General features: G+C 62.4%; 1 protein-coding gene across 4 annotated transcripts in view; it reads left to right on the forward strand.

Annotated features, from left to right (window-relative positions):
* HIP1 (huntingtin interacting protein 1) overlaps positions 1–18,301 on the forward strand; it is a 46,457-nt gene extending 28,156 nt beyond the window's left edge. For all 4 annotated transcript variants that reach the window (XM_051809577.1, XM_051809578.1, XM_051809579.1 and 1 more), the window contains exons 2-31: positions 1,646–1,709; positions 2,297–2,439; positions 3,068–3,124; positions 3,574–3,654; positions 4,398–4,474; positions 4,705–4,766; positions 6,006–6,146; positions 6,532–6,589; positions 7,427–7,502; positions 8,383–8,514; positions 9,104–9,201; positions 9,336–9,408; positions 10,548–10,731; positions 10,821–10,909; positions 11,001–11,117; positions 11,204–11,305; positions 11,998–12,192; positions 12,301–12,448; positions 12,531–12,617; positions 12,842–12,949; positions 13,504–13,640; positions 13,747–13,857; positions 13,949–14,007; positions 14,105–14,198; positions 14,526–14,626; positions 14,741–14,846; positions 14,963–15,086; positions 15,589–15,650; positions 16,151–16,262; positions 16,547–18,301. In XM_051809577.1, the coding sequence (XP_051665537.1) occupies positions 1,646–1,709; positions 2,297–2,439; positions 3,068–3,124; positions 3,574–3,654; positions 4,398–4,474; positions 4,705–4,766; positions 6,006–6,146; positions 6,532–6,589; positions 7,427–7,502; positions 8,383–8,514; positions 9,104–9,201; positions 9,336–9,408; positions 10,548–10,731; positions 10,821–10,909; positions 11,001–11,117; positions 11,204–11,305; positions 11,998–12,192; positions 12,301–12,448; positions 12,531–12,617; positions 12,842–12,949; positions 13,504–13,640; positions 13,747–13,857; positions 13,949–14,007; positions 14,105–14,198; positions 14,526–14,626; positions 14,741–14,846; positions 14,963–15,086; positions 15,589–15,650; positions 16,151–16,262; positions 16,547–16,557 (3,009 nt within the window). In that variant the 3' untranslated portion in view covers positions 16,558–18,301. The remainder of the gene's footprint in view (positions 1–1,645; positions 1,710–2,296; positions 2,440–3,067; positions 3,125–3,573; positions 3,655–4,397; positions 4,475–4,704; positions 4,767–6,005; positions 6,147–6,531; positions 6,590–7,426; positions 7,503–8,382; positions 8,515–9,103; positions 9,202–9,335; positions 9,409–10,547; positions 10,732–10,820; positions 10,910–11,000; positions 11,118–11,203; positions 11,306–11,997; positions 12,193–12,300; positions 12,449–12,530; positions 12,618–12,841; positions 12,950–13,503; positions 13,641–13,746; positions 13,858–13,948; positions 14,008–14,104; positions 14,199–14,525; positions 14,627–14,740; positions 14,847–14,962; positions 15,087–15,588; positions 15,651–16,150; positions 16,263–16,546) is intronic.
* The last annotated feature ends 404 nt before the right edge of the window (positions 18,302–18,705 follow it).

An 18,705-nucleotide genomic window follows, 5' to 3' on the forward strand; every position in this document is an offset into this window, starting at 1 on the left:
GGGACACAGACATCCCTCTCCAGGCTGTGGCTGCTGGCAGAGGCACTTTCCTGATGGTTTATGTTGGGATTTTTTAATGCTGAATTGATTTATATGGTTTTCCTGATGAGGGGCTGTGGTCTCTGGAATGGGCAGAGCTGCAGAGGTGACTCCCACCCTTGTCCTCATGTGCTGGGAACCTGTTGCCTCCATCCAGCTCCTCAGGAAGGGGTGTTTGGTGGGGTCAGGACTCTCCATTGCCGATGTTCCTTTCAGCTCTCCTTAAAAAACCAAGCTGAGATCCAGGGTCTGCTCTGGGTGCCTGGGATGGGTGCCTTGCAACTGGCAATACAGGTCTCCTGACACCCCAAAATACGCCTCCAGTGTCTTGCTGGTGACCTCCATGGTCACCACCGTGGTCTTTACTGGTCATGGTCACCAGTAAGTGGTGAGGGTGATGTGCCCTAGGGATGGGGCTGCAAACACCATGGAGCAGCAGCATCCCCACGGCAGAACTGGTTCATACTGGGACACCAGGATGCAGCTTCAGCTAAGGGGGTGCTCAGCTCTGGGATGGGAGTGCTGGGCTGGGGGTGCACTGGGGGTGAGGTCACTTCTATCTCGGCCCATCGTTGTTCCTGCTCCAGCTTTGGTGGCAGAGGGACTTCCTGGGGGATTTGGGCTGTATCCCACCATATTTGGGGTCCTAAGGGCCCCCCCCAGCCCTGCTCAGCACAGAGTCACCGTGGTCCGTGGAGATGAAGCAGTGTGGGGCCACCTTGGAGAGGGCCAGGAAGCAGAGTCACAGGATTGCAGTGAGGGAGGTGTTGGGATTAATCCCTCTGCTTTAATTGGTTTATGTCAGTAATGAGCTACTCCTGGCAGTGCTGAGCCAGATGGTTCCTTCCCTGGGCAGCAGGATCCTCACGGAGCAGGTGCCAGGGAAGCACTTGGCAAGGCTGGAGCTTGGGGAGAGGGTGACCCCGAGCCAGCATCACTGTGCCCCCATGGAGGATCAGAAATGGGGTAGGGTTAAAAATCCTGCATGGAAAATGCTTCCAGTGGCTGCCACTGCTTTCCATAGGATAAATGGTGGCTGGTTCTGCCCAGGCTCCTCAGTGTGAGCTCCCTGAGGTCCCCAACACCTGCACAGGAAGTCCTGCCTGTGGGTCCAGCTCCTCTCCCTCTAATCCATGGAGCAGCTGGGACCTTGCCAGGCAGCCCTGGAGGTGGTCCTGCCACTCCACTGCCTGATTTGCAGTGGTCTCTGAATTGTCCTCCCCACTCAGCTCCCCCAAAAGCAGAGTAGGCACCGCCAGCTGCTGCCTGTGATCCAAGGGCAGGGGAGGGATTCTCCTTCCCTCCGCCTGTCCCGGCGCTCCAAGGGCAGCAGAGGGTTCTTTGTGGGCACTGCTTTAATTGCATCGTTATTATCCCGAGTAAATGAGTCCTGGCAGCAGCTGAACCCGGCGGATGCCAACCACATCCCAGAAAGGCATCCGGGAAAGGTCAGCATCCAGCTGGCACGAGCAGGGCCGGGGACCTGGATGGGACCCAGGCACTGGCAGGTGCCGGCAGAGCCAGGGGGTCTCAGTGGGTGAGGGGGGACCAGGGGGGAGCCCAAACCCCTCCCATCTCACCCCCCTCCACCGCTTCTCCCTTGCAGACCGTCAGCATCAATAAGGCCATTAATGCGCAGGAAGTGGCTGTCAAGGAGAAACACGCCAGGAATATCCTTCCCAAAGCTGGCTGCGGGACAAGGAGCGTGGGAGCGGGGCTGGGGCTGCTCGGAAAAGGGGCAGCAGCAAGAGGGAGTGTGGGGAGAGGTGCTGGGGGTGGTGGGCTGGGACCTTGAGGGGCTATTGGGGGTGTTTCCACCATGGCACAGGTTCCCTGCTCCTGCTGCCACAGCTTCCAAGTGTCAGGGCTGCCCAGGCTGGTGCTTCTGGCACTGCCATCCCATGGGAGGGCTGGAGGGGAAGGTGCCCACAGCAGGTTGGAGTCCTGAGGTAAGGATGCTTGAGCACACTGCCACTAAAAGCAGATTCCCAGTATCCTGGGGAGGCAGCTGGGAAGGCTTGGTGGGGTCAGAGCCACGTGCCATGGTTTTCCCAGAGTGGTGATCTGGGGCTGGGGGAGAGGGGACAGTGTGTGCCACCCTTGGGGACAGTGTGTACCTGGGCTGGGCAGCATCAGCTCCCCGTGGTGGCCTGGCCCCCCTGGGCTCTGTGGGTACAGCTGGCCTTGGGTGGCCACTCTCCATCACCAAATGGGAAAAAATGGGAAGCCAAAAAGCATTTCCTTGACCATCCAGCACCGTGCATCCTGGGCACACACCACGAGAAGGGAGCCCAGACCTTCTGGTCAGTGGTGAACCGATTGCCACTGTCCGGCAATGCCGTGCTCTGCTGGAAGTTCTGCCACGTCTTCCACAAGCTCCTCCGGGATGGACATTCCAATGTGAGTGCCCAAAACTCAGCTCAGCCACTGCCCCGGGGCCAAATCCTTTCTCCCATGGGGCTGCAGCGGGCAGTGGGAGGTGCTGGTGGGTGGGTGCCCTCCTGGGGGTCAGTCCTGGGTGGGTACTGGAGTCAGAGCCTTCCTGGGAGATCAGTGCCCTCCTGGTAGCTCAGTGCCCTCCTGGGAATCAGTCCTGAGAGGGCACCAGTGCCAGAGCTCTCCTGGAGGGTCAGTACCTTCCCGGGGACCAGTCCCAGGTGGGGACTGGTGCCAGAGCCCTCACATAGGGTTGGTGCCCTCGTGGGGGTCAGTTCTGCATGGGGACTGGTGCCAGAGCCTTCCCAGTGCTGCCCAGCCCACAAACCCCTGTGCTCCAAACCCCGGTGCCCGTGGCAGTGCCAGTGCCAGAGGAAACCGCTCAGTGCAGGAGCCACCAGTGAGGATCCTCCTGCTCCGTGTGTGGATGGGGAAACTGGGACACCTGGGACTGGCAGTGGTGACACCACCAGCAGGACAAAGGGCTGAGAATGCACCAAGACCTGCCATTCCTCACCCCAATTGCCAGCTCCAAGTGTGGGATGTTGTTTCCTGGTGCTCTGCCTGCTGATTGCCACCGTCATTCCTCCAGGTCCTGAAAGACTCCGTGAGATACAAGAATGAGCTGAGTGACATGAGCAGGATGTGGGTGAGTGGCCACCATGGTGGGGACACCCCAGGGGTCCCTTGGCCAGGCTGGGGGGTTGTAGGCTTGGGGGATTCTCTCTCCCAGGACAATCCAGGGGCTGAGCACAGCCAGGGCTGACCCAGGGCTGCCATCACCTCCCTGGGGTGGGTTTGCTGGTCACATTCGTGTCCCCTCCCACCAAAATCGAAGGCCTCCTTCCCATTTTATGGCAAAACCCAGTAAAACCCAGCTTTGATGGTCAAAAGCCCCATTGAAACGTGCAGAGAAGGTGATGAGAAGGTCCTGACCCAAAGCCTTTCAGTGAAGCCAACCTGCATCCAGGGGCTGGGTGCCAGCGAGGAGCGTTTGGCTGTGGTTTTGGGGAGGTGAGGGAGGGGTCACTCACTCTGCAAGGGGAAAAGGCTTTTCTGCAGCCTGCCCTGGATCTCAGCAGCTTTTTGGGTCTCCAGGGCCACCTGAGCGAGGGCTACGGGCAGCTCTGCAGCATCTACCTCAAACTGCTGAGAACCAAGATGGAATTTCACACCAAGGTGAGCCCCCCCATCCCCAAGGCTGCAGCAAGGGGTGACAGGGACAGGACAGGGGCTGGCAGAGCCTTTCCAACGCTGTCACCCCCTTGGGTCTTCCCCTCTATCATAACAATCCTACTGCCTCCATGAAATAATTCCCAAGCTGCCAGTGGCCATTAAAATTGGATCAAAAATAGCCCAAGGACCAGCATTTTGGGAGTGGCAAGATTTGTGGTGGCCCAGAGTTTCTTGGGGACACCTGGGAGTTGGTGGGCTACAAAAAGCATTAAAAGACCCTCAGCTTTGGGGTGCACGTCCCCTCCCAGCTATCCTAGGCAGGCAGAGGTGGAAGAGCTCTGCTGCAAAGAGGTGTTTTCTGTGCCCATCACCCTGGTTCAGTTTGGAGGTGTGATGTGACCTTCCCCAGAATGCCAGGGCTGCACGAGGAGGCTTTGCCCCCTGGGGCAGATATTGTCTCCATCCCCTCCCAGCTCACAGCTCCTCCCTGCTCAGCAGGTTTCTCAGCCCAGGGAGAATCAGCTTTTCTTGCTGGGGAGAACACAGGCACCTGGATTAGGGATGCTGTGGTCACCCAGGGTTTGGAGACCTTGTGTTACCCCCCTTCTGCCCCCACATCACCCCCCTGGCACATCCAGGAGCTGACTTTGCACCGAGCCCACAGGATCACAGTCCTGGTGCTCCCAGAGCTTTTTCCTGAGCAGGAGATCCTCTGGAACCCTTTCCCAACTCCTGTTTCCCCACAGAATCCCCGCTTCCCTGGCAATCTGCAGATGTCCGACCGGCAGCTGGACGAGGCCGGGGAGAACGACGTGAACAACTTGTGAGTGCAGGGCAGGGGGAAGTGAGGGAGGGGTGGGTGCAGCCAGGGGGGCACCACCCAGCAGGGATGGGACCTTCCACCTGCCCCACCTGCCCCAGCAGAGCCCGGGGAAAGGCTGGTGCATCCACACTGGAGCACCCCTCATCCTGCCACGGTGGGACCTGGCACAGGGTGAGGCCCATGGGTGGCCATGGGGACAGTCCCCCACCATCCTTGTCCCTGTTTCCCAGCTTTCAGCTGACGGTGGAGATGTTTGACTACCTGGAGTGTGAGCTGAACCTCTTCCAGACAGGTAAGCCCCTGTGCTACCCTGACAGAGGGTGGGATGAGGGCTCTCTGGAGGTCCAGACCCTCCGTGGGGGGCTGAGCCGAGCTGGGGGGAGGCTCTGTGGGGGTGCTGACTGAGGGCACCACAGCTCAGCTCTTCTGGGCACTTCACCTGAATTATGGTTCAACAAGGCTAAGCAGAAGGTGCTGCACTGGGGCAGGGCAACCCCTGGTGTCAGTCAGGCTGGGGGATGAAGGGATGGAGAGCAGCCCTGAGAGAAGGATTTGGGGGTGTGAGGAGATGCTCAACATGCCCCAGCCACGTGCACTGGCAGCCCAAAAAGCCTCCTTTCTGCTGGGCTGATCCCACAGTGTGGGCAGCAGGGGAGGGGGGGATTCTGCCCCTCTGCTCCACTCTGGTGAATTCCCACCTGCAGAGCTGCCTCCAGCTCTGGGGTTCTCAACATCAGAAGGACGTGGAGCTGCTGGAGGAAGTCCAGAGGAAGCCACAAAGGTGCTCCAAGGGCTGGAGCCCCTCTGCTCTGGAGTCAGGCTGGGAGAGCTGGGGTTGTTCACCTGGAGAAGAGAAGGATCCAGGAGACCTGAGAACCCCTTCCAGGGCCTAAAGGGGCTCCAGGAGAGCTGGAGAGGGACTTGGGACAAGGGGTGGAGGGACAGGACAAGGGGAATGGCTTCCCACTGCCAGAGGGCAGGGTTAGATGGGATATTGGGAAGGAATTCTTGGCTGTGAGAGTGGTGAGACCCTGGCACAGTTGGGCAGAGAATCTGTGGCTGCTCCATCCCTGAGAGTGTTCCAGGCCAGGTTGGATGGGGCTTGGAGCAACCTGGGCTAGTGGAAAGTGTCCCTACCCATGGCAGGAGGTGGAATGAGATGGTCTCCAGCTGCTCCTGGCTGGTTTTGGAGCATCTCCTGCCAGCACACCCAGCACACTTGAGTGCCAGTGGGATGACAGTGACAGACAGAGCACAGGGGCTGTGTGTCAGCTCTGCCCAGGGACACTGCAGGAGTCAGACCCAGCTGCAGGCCGAAGTGTTCCCAAGCCTGGGTGGGAGTCCTGGGTGGGAATTTCCCCTCCTGCTGAGCTTACCCCTCTGCAGGCTGGGTCCCCAGGGGCCAGTGGGTATCTTGCTCCAGCTGAATGTCTCCTGCTGTGGGTGACACTTGTGGATCTGGCAGACACAGCGTGGCACCCGCCAGCGCTGCTGGTGCTCCCAGATCCCAATCTCATGCTCCCCCCCGCAGTGTTCAGCTCCCTGGACATGTCGCGCTCGGTGTCGGTGACAGCAGCAGGGCAGTGTCGCCTGGCCCCGCTCATCCAGGTCATCCTGGACTGCAGCCACCTCTACGACTACACCGTCAAGCTGCTCTTCAAGCTCCACTCGTGTGAGTGTCCCCAGCGCCACCGCCTTGGGCAGGGAGGGACACGGAGGGAGACACTGGGGGTCACGGCCCTGCTCAGGCTGGGCTGTTCGCCCCCATCCCCTTCCCAGCCTTTTTGGGGAGATAAAAGGAGTCACCAAGACAAGGCGGTGCCAAACCCACGTCCCTCAGGACCTGGAATTGTGATGGCTGCTGCCTGACCTCCGTGCTTTCCCCTTCCCTGGGCTGTGGTCCCCTCCTGCAGCGGGACACCAAGCCTGGAGCATTCGGACTCCCAGAGGAGGGTGGCCATCTCTGGGAAAGACCCATTCCCATGTGGCTGTGCTGATAGCTTGTCCCTTGATCCATGGAGACACCCAGTGATGTTTCTGCTTGCTGCTTCTTCCAGGTCTGCCGGCGGATACGCTGCAGGGCCACCGGGATCGCTTCCTGGAGCAGTTCCGAAAGTAAGTGCCCAGAGCTGGAGTGCTGGTGCTCTGGGGGTGCTCCCAGGGCATGGAGATTGGAAAGCAGAGAGCAGGGATGTGCTGTGGCCTCTGGTATGTGATTATTCGGGGCAGCCAAAACAAAAACTGGCCACTGAGAACAGGGGGAGGATGTCAAGGTGCTGAGGGACAGCTTGGTTCAAAACCAAGGTCACAAACTGCAAACAGCAGATATCAGGGCTGGCCGTGGGCTCCGACCCCCCAGGGACTAACCTTGGGACAGGTATCAACATCACTGAGATCCCAGCTGGGGTGCTGAGGTGGTTGAGAGGGATGGGAGCCAGAACTGGTGTGGTTGGGCACTGCTGCTCCTCCCCAAAACTGGAAATCCTGGAGGGAAGTACCCTGCTCCTGGGGGAGATGCTCCTGTGGGAACTGAAGGTGATGAACTGTGGGAACTGAAGGTGATGAACTGTGGGAACTGCAGATGTTGGCTCCAGGCTGGAAGCCCCACACCTGCTCGTGGGGGCTTTGGGTGGGAAGGGAGTAGTTTGAGTTGGAAGCAACCTTTGAAGATCATCCAGTCCAACCCCCTGCTGTGGGCAGGGACACCTTCCGCTAGGCCAGGTTGCTCAAGTTCCAGGTCCTTCTCCCTGCCCACCAGGCCCTGGGTTTATGGGATAAATCCTCCAGCAGTCAGTTTTTTCCCAGGGTGGGAGGCTGGCAGTGGGTTTGGTGGCAGCACACACTACAGTCCCCTCCAGCCAGGTGACACCTGGAGCCAGGCAAGGGGTTGGAGCTCCCCACATTGTCCAGGCTGGACAAGAGCCATCCCTCACCATTCCCTGTCCCTTCCAGGCTCAAGGACCTCTTCTATCGCTCCAGCAACCTTCAGTACTTCAAGCGGCTGATTCAGATCCCGCAGCTGCCAGAGGTGAGACCCCACAGTCCCCAGTCCCCACACTCCCTGTCCCCGTGGCCAGGGGCAGCTCTGGGGTGGGTGGCGCTGGGGGAGGCCCCAAAAAAGCCACCTGTCACCGTACCTGGCTTCCTGGGGCTGGTGGCAACGTGAGGCTCATGGGCCTTGAGGATCATCCTTGCATCCCTCTCTGAGTGGCGTCCTGTGGGATGGAGCTGCTGTCTGACCAGGGGCTGGGATCCCTTCTCTCACCAAAGAGAGAAAAAAGCCCTTGCTTAGAGCCATCCCCATGGGTCCTGGCTCCATCCTATGGGTCCTGGCTCCCTCTCCTTGGACCCTGGTTCCATTCCTGCAGGTCCTGGTCCCATCCCTGCGGGCCCTGGCTCCAACCACATGGGTCCTGGCTCCATCCCTGTGGGTTCTGGTTCCATCCCTGTGGGTTCTGGTTCCATCCCTGTGGGTTCTGGTTCCATCCCTGTGGGTTCTGGTTCCATCCTGTGGGTTCTGGTTCCATCCTGTGGGTTCTGGTTCCATCCTGTGGGTCCTGGCTCCATCCCTCTGGGTTCTGCTTTCCTTCCTGTGCATCCTGGCTCCATTCCTGTGGGTTCTGGTTTCATCCTGCGAGTCCTGGCTCTATCCCTGTGGGTCCTGATTCCATCCCTGTGGACACTGGTTCCATCCCTGTGGGTCTTGGTTCCATCCCCTTGGCTCCTGGCTTTATCCCTGTGGGTCTTAGTTCCATCCCCGTGGGTCCTGGCTCCATCCTTGTGGGTCCTGGCTCCATTCCCATGGATCAAGGCCTGGCCAGCTCAGCTCTGGGGCAGGATTTCACCCAGCCATGCCCTCATGCAGCAGTGCCAGCCCTTGCCCTCACCCTGCTGCCGTCCCTCCCCAGAACCCCCCCAACTTCCTGCGAGCCTCGGCGCTGTCGGAGCACATCAGCCCCGTGGTGGTGATCCCTGCTGAGGCGTCCTCCCCTGACAGCGAGCCCATCACAGACCTGGTGGAGATGGACACGGCCTCGCAGGTGAGGGTGGCACGGGCCCTCCAGCTCCGAGCCCGGAGTTACTTCTCCAAATCCACACCGTGGTGGGGGCTGAGACAGCAGGGGTGGCTTTGGGAACTGGGGAGTGTCACTGCCGGGGGGTGAGTGGGTGCTGGATGTCCCAGCTGGGTGCTGGATATCCCAGCTGGGTGCTGGATGTCCCAGCTGGGTGCTGCCAGGGCTGAGCCAGCCTGGATTTGTCTCCCAGTGCTGCTCAGTGGTGTGGTGCCCTCCAGTGATGGGCGAGGAGAGGTTTGGCTTTGAGCATCTGCCACTTTAGGTCTTCACCCTCCTCTCCACCAAAGGTTGTTCCCTCACTGAGTGAGGAGGAGGAGGAGCGTGTGGTGACATGGCTTTGGGGATCTTCTCCCCCTGGGAGTTAGGTGGGGGTGGACCAGAGATGCCCCATGGCAGTTCAACACATTCAGTGCCCTGGGAGCAGTGGGGGGATCCAGCCCCAGTGTCCAGGCAGCTTGTGAGCTGGTTTGGCGGTGACACTGGGGACATGGAGGGGGTGAGGGTTCCCGGGTGGTGGTGGGGTCACTCCAGGTCCATCCTGCTCTTCCCGCAGAGCCTGTTTGACAACAAGTTTGACGACATCTTCGGCAGCGCCTTCAGCTGCGACCCCTTCAACTTCAACAGCCAGAACGGGATGAACAAGGATGACAAGTGAGCAGGCCGGGATCGTACCAGGACCTCCCTTCCTGGAACGGCACCACAGCCGCGGTGGCACGGGGGACACCTCCCCTCCCAGGCCGTGTCCCCATGGCACTGAGGAGGTGCCCTGTGTCTCTCCTTCCCAGGGACCGGTTAATCGAGCAGCTTTACGGGGAGATCGCAGCCCTGAAGGAGGAGCTGGAGAACTTCAAGGCCGAGGTGGGTGACAACCAGGCGGGCAGGATGAGACCCAGGGGCTCACACTGGCAATGTGGGGTGGTGGCTCTACCCCTGGATGGGCAAGATGGTGTCCCCATCTCTGCCCTGCCCTGTCCCCAATGGCTTCTGCATCCCTGCCCACCCTGGGGGTCTCCAGGTGTGCCAGGGGGCTGCATTCCCACAGAGGGGGTGGGCTCAGCACCCTCAGTGCTTCAGCTGGATGCATTTGGGGGTCTGTGGGGTGGTACCCATGGCAGGGGCTGCTGCATGGTACTGGTAGGCATTGGATGGTACTAGTGGGCATTGGGCAGTACTGGTGGGCATCAGATGATACTGGTGGGTACTGGGTAATACTGGTGGGTATTGGATGGTACAGGTGAGTGTAGGATAGTACTGGTGGGTGTTGGATGGTACTGGTGGGCATTGGATAGTGCTGGTGGGTATTGGATGGTACTGGTGGATATTGGGCATTACTGGTGGGTGTTGGATGGTACTGGTGGGCATTGGGCAGTACTGGTGGGTATTGGGTGGTACTGGTGGGCATTGGATGCTGCTGGTGGGCATTGGATGCTATTGGTGGGCATTGGGCATAACTGGTGGGCATTGGGCATTACTGGTGGGTATTGGGTGGTACTGTTGGGCACTGGATGCTACTGGTGGGTGTTGGATGGTACTGGTGGGCATTGGGCAGTGCTGGTGGGTGTTGGATGGTACTGGTGGGCACTGGGCATTACTGGTGGGTGTTGGATGGTACTGGTGGGCATTGGATGCTACTGGTGGGTGTTGGATGGTACTGGTGGGCATTGGATGCTGCTGGTGGGCATTGGGCATAACTGGTGGGCATTGGGCATTACTGGTGGGTATTGAGTGGTACTGTTGGGCACTGGATGCTACTGGTGGGTGTTGGATGGTACTGGTGGGCATTGGATGCTACTGGTGGGTGTTGGATGGTACTGGTGGGCATTGGGCAGTACTGGTGGGTGTTGGATGGTACTAGTGGGCGTTGGATGGTACTGGTGGGTGTTGGATGGTACTGGTGGGTGTTGGATGGTACTGGTGGGCACTGGGCAGCACTGGTGGGTATCGGACAGGCCCGGTGGGCCCCGAATGGCACCGTCAGCCCCCGGCTGTGCCCGCAGAGCGCGCGGGGTGCGGTGCAGCTGAGGGGCCGTGCCAGCGAGCTGGAGGCTGAGCTGGCCGAGCAGCAGCACCTGAAGCAGCAGGCGCAGGACGAGAGCGAGTTCCTGCGCACGGAGCTGGAGGAGCTCAAGAAGCAGCGGGAGGACACCGAGAAGGCTCAGCGGAGCCTGACGGAGATCGAGAGTGAGCAGGGGGAGCTGGGACCAGCCTGGGGTGGGGGTGAGCCCCTGGGGGGGGGCCTGATGGCTCACCTTGGTGTCCCTGCGTGGCAGGACGGGCGCAGGCCAACGAGCAGCGCTACAGCAAACTGAAGGAGAAGTACAGCGAGCTGGTGCAGAACCACGCTGACCTGCTGCGCAAGGTGGGCTCCCCAAAAACCCCCCTGGCACCCCCTCTGCCAGCTGCACCCCCCCAGGCACAGGGGGATGCTGAGCTCACCCTGCCATCGCCAGAATGCGGAGGTGACCAAGCAGGTGACGGTGGCCAGGCAGGCCCAGGGGGATGTGGAGCGGGAGAAGAAGGAGCTGGAGGACTCCTTCCAGAGGGTGAGCGAGCAGGCACAGAGGAAGGTGAGTATGGATGGGGGGGCACAGCAGGGATGAGCAGGGGCCCCCCCATGGGGCACCAGTGCTGCCAACCTCTCCCCTTGCCGCAGTCTCAGGAGCAGGCAGAGGTGCTGGAGACGCTGAAGCGGGAGCTGGCAGCCAGCAGGCAGGAGCTGCAGGTGCTCCAGGGCACACTGGAGTCCAGCACGCAGGTGAGAGAGTGGGGGGGGACCCTGCAACCCCTCACACAGCCCTGGGGTGGGCAGCCAGGCCTTACCCTTCTGAGACATGATACCCACCACCGGCCTGAGAACCCTGTCCTCTTCCTCTCCACATCTGGGTGGGTTGGATGGTCACACCACGGGGTTTCGTGCTCCTGGGTGCAGGAGCATGTGGAGCAGTGGGCTCCAGCAGCAGGGATCATTGAATAAAAGCCCTGGAAGAACTCTGCCCATTGTAAACTCAGGCAGCAGTGTGCCATCACACTGCAAGACATGCCAGAGGGTATCCCATGCCTGTGGAGATGTGGAGCATAGCAGGGATGTCTGGGCTTGGTGGAGGAGGGAGAAGCTGGCAGGAAAATGCAGTTATCCACTCCCAGGGTGGGCAGACACTGCAGCAGGACAGGGATGGGGCAGAGCTCCAAGGCCACAGCCACAGCCCACATCCATTCCTCCATCAGGATGGTGACAGTCATGATAAAAGTGAATTTTCACTGAATAAAAGTGAAAGGGCTCCCTGGGAGCCTCGGTTGTCACCAGGTGAGATCATCACTGCCAGGTGGTGATGCAGGGCTGCGCCTGCAGGGACAGTGGGGGTGGCCCGAGCCTGGACCAGGAACCAGACCCCAGACTGGAGGGTTCACCCTCGGCACAGCCCCGACCACCATTTCATGCCCCCCCAGGCGGGAGCGGAGCAGAACTCCCGGATCAGCAGCCTGGAGCAGGAGCGGGACCGGCTGAGCCAGGCAGCGGAGCGGCACGGGCAGGACATGGCAGCGCTGCGGGCGGAGCTGCAGCAGCTGCGGGACACGCTCAGCCGGGAGCAGGAGAGCAGCAGGAACGAGCTGGAGTCGCTGCAGAGCCAGCTGAGAGACAAGGTACCCCGGGGCAGCCCCATCCCTCCAGGCCACGGGGGTTCGGCAGGGCTGGGTGAGGGGGATGCCGGTGGCACAGCAGGGCCCCCGACAGCCCTGTGGGGTTGGCAGGAGGGCGCAGAGCAGGCGCTGCAGCGGCGCCTGGCCGAGGAGCAGCGATCCCTGCTGCGGGGCACCGCCCGCGAGGCCGAGCGCATGGTGCAGGATGCCCTGGCTCGCATGGAGGATCCCGCCCACATCGGCTGCACCGGCTCGGCAGGTGAGGCTCCCAAACCGGGCGTTATCCCGGCCTGCCCGCTCCCTGCCGGCCAGGCTGAGCCCTGCCTGCCGTCTGCCTGCAGATTGCCTCCTGTCCCGCACGCTGGCAGCCTCCGAGTGCGTGGAGCGGCTGCGGGACGCGCACGGCAAGTACCTGTCGGATGGCACAGGTGAGAACGGGCAGCCCTGGGGGCGAGGGCACAGGGGCAGCCCTGGGCAGAGGGAGGGCACAGGGGCAGCCCTGGGCAGGGGGAGGGCACAGGGGCAGCCCTGGGCAAGGGGAGGGCACAGGGGCAGCCCTGGGCAGGGGGAGGGCACAGGGGCAGCCCTGGCATGCAGGGCTGGGTGGGCAGCGCGGCGGGGGCTGAGGTGTGTGCCCCCTGTCCCCCCGCAGCCGTGGGCTCCCTGCTGCCCTGCCTGGCCCTCTTCGCCCACCTGGTCAGCGACACCCTCCTGCAGGGCAGTGCGACCTCCCACGTGGCCCCCGTGGAACCCGCTGACCGTGAGTGCTGCCCCACGGGCAGGGCATGGCGTGGGCAGATGCCAGGGTGGGGAGGAGGCAGGGGTGGGCCAAGGGCCAAGGTGGGGAGGAGATCAGGGTGGGCAGAGGATTTGGTGGGCAGAATGCTGGGATGGGCAGGGGCTGAGTAGAATTCTGGGGCAGGTAGGGGCCAAGGTGGGCAGGGGCTGGGGTGGACAAGGGTCATTGCAGGCAGGGGACAGAGTGGGCAGGATGCTGGGGTAGGCAGGGAAGGATTCTGGGACGGGAAGGGGCTGTGGTGGACAGGGGCAGACAGGGCCAGGATAAACAGGATGCTGGAGCGGGCAGGGATTGGAACAGACAGGGGTTAGGGTGGGCCAGGACCGAGGTGGGCCGAGGTCATGGAATGCAGGGGACTGGGTGGGAAGGATGCTGGGGTGAGAAGGTGCCAGGAGACCAGCTGGGCAGGATGCTGGGACAGGTAGGATCAGGATGGGCAGGATGCCAGGGCAGGCAGGGACCAGACACCTCCATCCCTCCATGCGGCCCCCTCACCCCCTGTGCTGCCAACACAGGTCTGCTGGAGCTGTGCAGGCAGTGTGGCAGCGAGGCCCTGAGCTACCTCAGTGCCCTGCAAGACCCAGGGACAGTGGCAGGTGCTGACTGCAGCCCAGTGACAGCCTGCCTGGGCAGGATCAGCACCATTGCAGAGGTGGGTGCCCCCGGAGGGCTGGTGGGATGGGGTCAGGCTGTGGTGGGCACCGCCAGAGGGGCTGTGCCACCCCTGGATGTTCCCTTTCGTCCCATCCCGTCCCCAGGAGCTGCGTCCCAGAGGGCTGGACGTCAAGCAGGAGGAGCTGGGTGACCTGGTGGACAAGGAGATGGCGGCGACGGCCGCGGCCATCGAGACGGCGTCTGCCCGCATCGAGGTGAGGGCACCCTGTGCATGGGGAAACCACGGGCACTGTGCAGGCCTGCCACCGGGCACAGGGCTCAGCATAGCCTCTCCCCCCCTACCAGGAGATGCTGAGCAAGGCACGGGCCGGTGACACTGGGGTCAAACTGGAAGTGAACGAGAGGTGAGTGTTGGTCGGGGAACTGGAGAGAGCCGGGCAGGCAGGATGGGACTGGTGCCACAGGCACCCCACAGAGGGCTCAGAGGGGTTTGTCTCACAGGATCCTGGGCTCCTGCACGGGCCTCATGCAGGCCATCCACGTCCTGGTCCTGGCCTCCAAGGACCTCCAGAGAGAGATCGTGGAGAGTGGACGGGTGAGCTGGTACAGGGGTGCAGATCAGAGGTGCTTGGCCAGCCAGGGGCTACCACACACTTGCTGGAACATGCTGCTCCAACCCTTGGCCCGTTGGAGCGTCCCCACCAGCTGCCAGGGGCTGCTGCCCCAGCCCCAGGGTCTCACCCTGTCTCTGATTCCCAGGGTGTCACAGGGATCCTTGATCTCCCTTCCCATGCAACCCCCCGTGCTGGGTGTCTCCCCAGCTCCCACACATATCCGAAATGACACCCCAACCTCCTGCTTTCCACCAAGACTGGGGGTCTGGGGGGTCCCCTGTCCCCAGCCATGCCTTTCCCCATGGCAGGGAGCAGCATCCCCCAAGGAGTTCTACGCCAAGAATTCCCGCTGGACCGAGGGTCTCATCTCCGCCTCCAAGGCCGTGGGCTGGGGTGCCACCGTCATGGTGTAAGTGCCACTGTCACCGGAGCGTGGAGAGGATGGCAGAGTCCTGCTGTGCCCACAGGGAGGGGACACAGGGGTGGCAGGACGATGCTCCAGCCCCTCTCTGCCCTCCTACAGTGACGCTGCCGACCTGGTGGTGCAAGGCAAGGGGACGTTCGAGGAGCTGATGGTCTGTTCCCGGGAGATCGCGGCCAGCACCGCTCAGCTGGTGGCAGCCTCCAAGGTAGGAGGTTTGGGGTGACCCTGGGGCACCCTTGTGTGACCCTGGGGCACCCTTGTGGTCACCCCAAATCGTAGGGCTGGTGGGGTGTAAGTGATCCCTCCTGGCTGTCCCGGCAGGTGAAGGCAGACAAGGACAGCGCCAACCTTTGCAAGCTCCAACAAGCCTCCCGGGGGGTCAACCAGGCCACAGCCGGTGTGGTGGCCTCCACCAAAGCTGGGAGGTCACAGGTGGAGGAGAAAGGTGAGTGTGGGGCTGCAGGGATTGTAAAGTCATGGAATCACTTAGGTTGGAAAAGCCCTCTAGGACCATCGAGTCCAACCGCTCCCCCACCACTGCCAAGCCCACCACAAACCCATGTCCCCAAGTGCCCCATCTACACAGCTTTAAAATCCTTCCAGGGATGGTGACTCCACCATTTCCCTGGGCAGCCTGTACCAGGGCTGACAACCCTTTCAATGAAGAAATTTGCCCTAATACCCAATCTAAACCTCTCCTGGCACAACTTGAGGTCATTTCCTCCAAGCCTAATGCTTAGAGCACAGACCTGCCCCAAAACCTCTGCTCTTGGTCCTCAGCACCCTCACCTGGCTGTGCCCTGGTGGTCTCTGTCTACAGCTGCCCCTCACTCCCTGCCATGTGGATCCCTGCCATGGTGCCAGACCCTGCCAGCATCCTGGGAGCTGCTGGGGGGTCCAAGCAGGGAGTAGAGCTTGAGGGGTGCTGGTGGTGTCTTTCTCCACAGACAGCATGGACTTTTCCAGCATGACACTCACCCAGATCAAGCGTCAGGAGATGGACTCACAGGTAGGATGTTCCCATATTTTGGGAAATGCACCCACTGATGTCTCGCTTGGGCTACCCAGGCTGGGGGAGAGATGGAGGGGCACCAAGCTGGGGGGGTCACCCTGCCCAGCTGCCCCCAGGCAGCACCAGCATGGGAGAAACCCAAGGTGTGAAGGCCACAGATGGGTTTACCCAGGAGCCACATGCAGTTGGTTCTCAATCCCTCCCCAGCAGCCCATGGCCTCCCCACAGCACCCACCTCTGCCTGGCACGGGGCAGCCCCAGGAAATTCCTCTTCCCAGGGTGCCCACATGGGTCATTCTGCCTTCACCTGCCTGCACAGGCAGCAGCCACCTGAACCCCACCCCTCCCCACGTCTGCTTGTCACCAGAGCACCTGTGGGATGTACCTCGGTGGTCTTTGGGCTCAATAGCGGGGGGATAACGGGTGTGAAAGGGGGTTGCTCAGCCCCACCCCGTGCCAGGGTGCTGGGTGGGCATGTCCTGGGTGGTGTCCCCCAGGTGCGGGTGCTGGAGCTGGAGAACCAGCTGCAGAAGGAGCGGCAGAAGCTGGGGGAGCTGCGCAAGAAGCACTACGAGCTGGCCGGAGTGGCCGAGGGCTGGGAGGAGGATGGTGAGTGCTGCCAGTCCTGCTCCAGCTGGGAAACTGCTCCAGGAAGGAGCAGGGCAGGATGGAGAAGCCCTGCCTGCCGTCCTGGCAGTGGGCAGGCGTGGCTTTCACTCCAGCTGGCACAAACCCAGGGGGAGTTGGCACACACAGGCAAATCCCTGGAGACTCCGACTTGTGGGATCCACATCACCCCTGGGCAGGGGGCTCGGGTGCTGCTGGTCCCAGAGGGGTGGGACAGTGGGATATTGGGAGGCACTGCACCCCTTGACCCTCTCTTCCCCCTCCAGCTGCAGAGTAGCCCCAGTGGCAGCAGCAGCCCCCGGGGGACACCTGGGGCCTCGCAGGGGACACCCCTGGGACCCCGTTCGATGCAGCCTTTTGGGAAGATCCCCACGGATCCGGTGCAGAAGCCTCCCCGAAGCACACGCCCCCCTCATCCCCCAGGAGCCGCCTCCGGAGCCCCGGGAGCCACCCGGCGAGGCCCCGGGGCCGGGGGCTCTGCAAAGTGCACGTGTATTTATTAGAGCTGCTGGGGGGTGGGGGGGTCTCCGGGGGGGTCTTTAACCCTTTAGTTTTGTTTTTGCACAGATTCTGGGAACTCTTAGAGCCGGCTCTGGCTGAGCGAGAGCGCTCGGGCTTCTTTTGCCTCTCGCTGCTTTTCCAGCCTTAACCCAGCCCGTGGCTCGGCGTGACCGTCCCCCCGCCCCGGGGATGAGCCTGCTGAAGGCCCCGGGGGTGCCAGCGGGTGGGGGGCAGCTTTTGGGGTGCTGCTGGGCTTGGTGCTAGGTGTGCTCCCCCTCGGCGGGGGCACCGAGTGCCTTTGGCCACTGCAGGGTGGGGCGGTGGCGTTCCCGTGGGATACCCTGTCTGGGGACACCGGAGTGCCGGGAGCAGCCGGGAGAGGGGCCGGCAGCAGGAGGGACGCTGCCATGAGCTCCTGCCCCACATCCCAGGTTCCCAAAACGCCCCCCGCAGCGCCCCCCTGAGCTGGGCTGCCCTGCCCCGACAGATCACTGTGTTCATGCCAGCAATAAACCCTCCGCAAGGTGCTGGGCACGGGGTTGGGCCACCACGGTGCCACCGCACAAGCCACCAGCTCCTGGGGACGGGGGGGTGGCTCTAGGGCAGCACAGAGGGTTTCGGGGGGCAGCCAGGGTGCCCCAAAACCAGAGCACCCCAAAGCCAGAGCAAGCAGCTCCCTGTCCCCGCTCGCTTTGGTGCCATCCCGGTGTCACCACCAGCCTCTTGGGTGCAGGGGGGACTGGTGCCAGCATGGCCGTGGGCAGAGATGGGCACTAGCCAGGGAACCTTTGTGCCTTGAGCAGGGGGCTCGGAGGGCAGGGGGGTGTTGCCACCTCCGGGCCCCCCAGATGTCCCCGTCCCCTGCGGTCCTGCTGGTGCTCCTGCTGGGGCCAGAGCGTCCCTCCCCTGCTGGGGGCAGGATTTGGCCTTTTCTCCCTTTGGGAAGCAGCTGGGCTGTCCCCGCGTGCTTTCCCAGTGACATCCCCCAGCCTCCGGGGCAGTGGGACCTGCCACCACCGCCGCGGCCTCGGAGCTGCCACCGCCCAGCGCAGCCGTCCACCGAGCAGGGACCCGCTGACCCCGCGTCCCCAGCCAGCCCTGCTGCCACCCCCAGCCTGCTGGGGGGACCTGGAGGCTCCCCACGGGGGTCCTGCTGCCTCCCCATCGCACCCCGCGCTGGCTCCCCTCGGATGCAATACCAACCATCCCGTTCCTGCCGGACACGGGGAGCCCCAACACCCTCCCTGCTTTTTTGGGGGGGGTCTCGCCTGCACCCCCAACTACCTCAGGCCTCGGGGCCGGGGAGCGGCGCGGGGGCAGCGGGGGCTTGGGGACAGTGGCACCGCCCTCGGCCGAATCCACTGTCCCTTTTGTATCACGGGCGGGGATCCCCGCGGTGTCCCCAGTGCTGGTGACAGGGGCAGGGGCCGCCCCCCCCCGGTGCAGGGCGGGTTGGTTTGGTTTTTCATTGTATGATAACAATGACCCGTCGTGTGTTTGGGATTTTTCAATAAAGCCTTCAGCCCAGCCCTGCGACTCCTCCTGGGGGGCAGATGCTGCAGTGGGGGGGCCGTGCAGACCATCCTGCGCTGCAGGGCCATGGCAAGAGGGTCCTGCTGCTGGGTGGCCCATGGATAGGGATATCAGGGGAATGTCCCTTCCTAAGCGTGCTTAGCCCACGCTGGGCGCACTCAGTGTCCCCCAGCCCTGCCAGGGCCACCTGGACCTGGGGTGACACCATGGGGTGTCCCCACGGCGGTGTTCTGCATGATCCCTGCCACGGGCCCTTCCTGCCACTGTCCCTGCCATTATCCCTTCCTGCACAGTCCCTGCCATTGTCCCTGTCGTTGTCTCAGCCTATCATGACTCGGCCACGATTCCTCTCAGCCCTGGTCCCTGCCGTGGTCCCTGCTCCTCAGGACCC

This window comes from Manacus candei, unplaced genomic scaffold (assembly GCF_025592945.1).
Source record: "Manacus candei isolate 608988 ecotype Guabito, Panama unplaced genomic scaffold, ASM2559294v1 h1tg000076l, whole genome shotgun sequence".
NCBI classification, from domain to species: Eukaryota; Metazoa; Chordata; class Aves; order Passeriformes; family Pipridae; genus Manacus; species Manacus candei.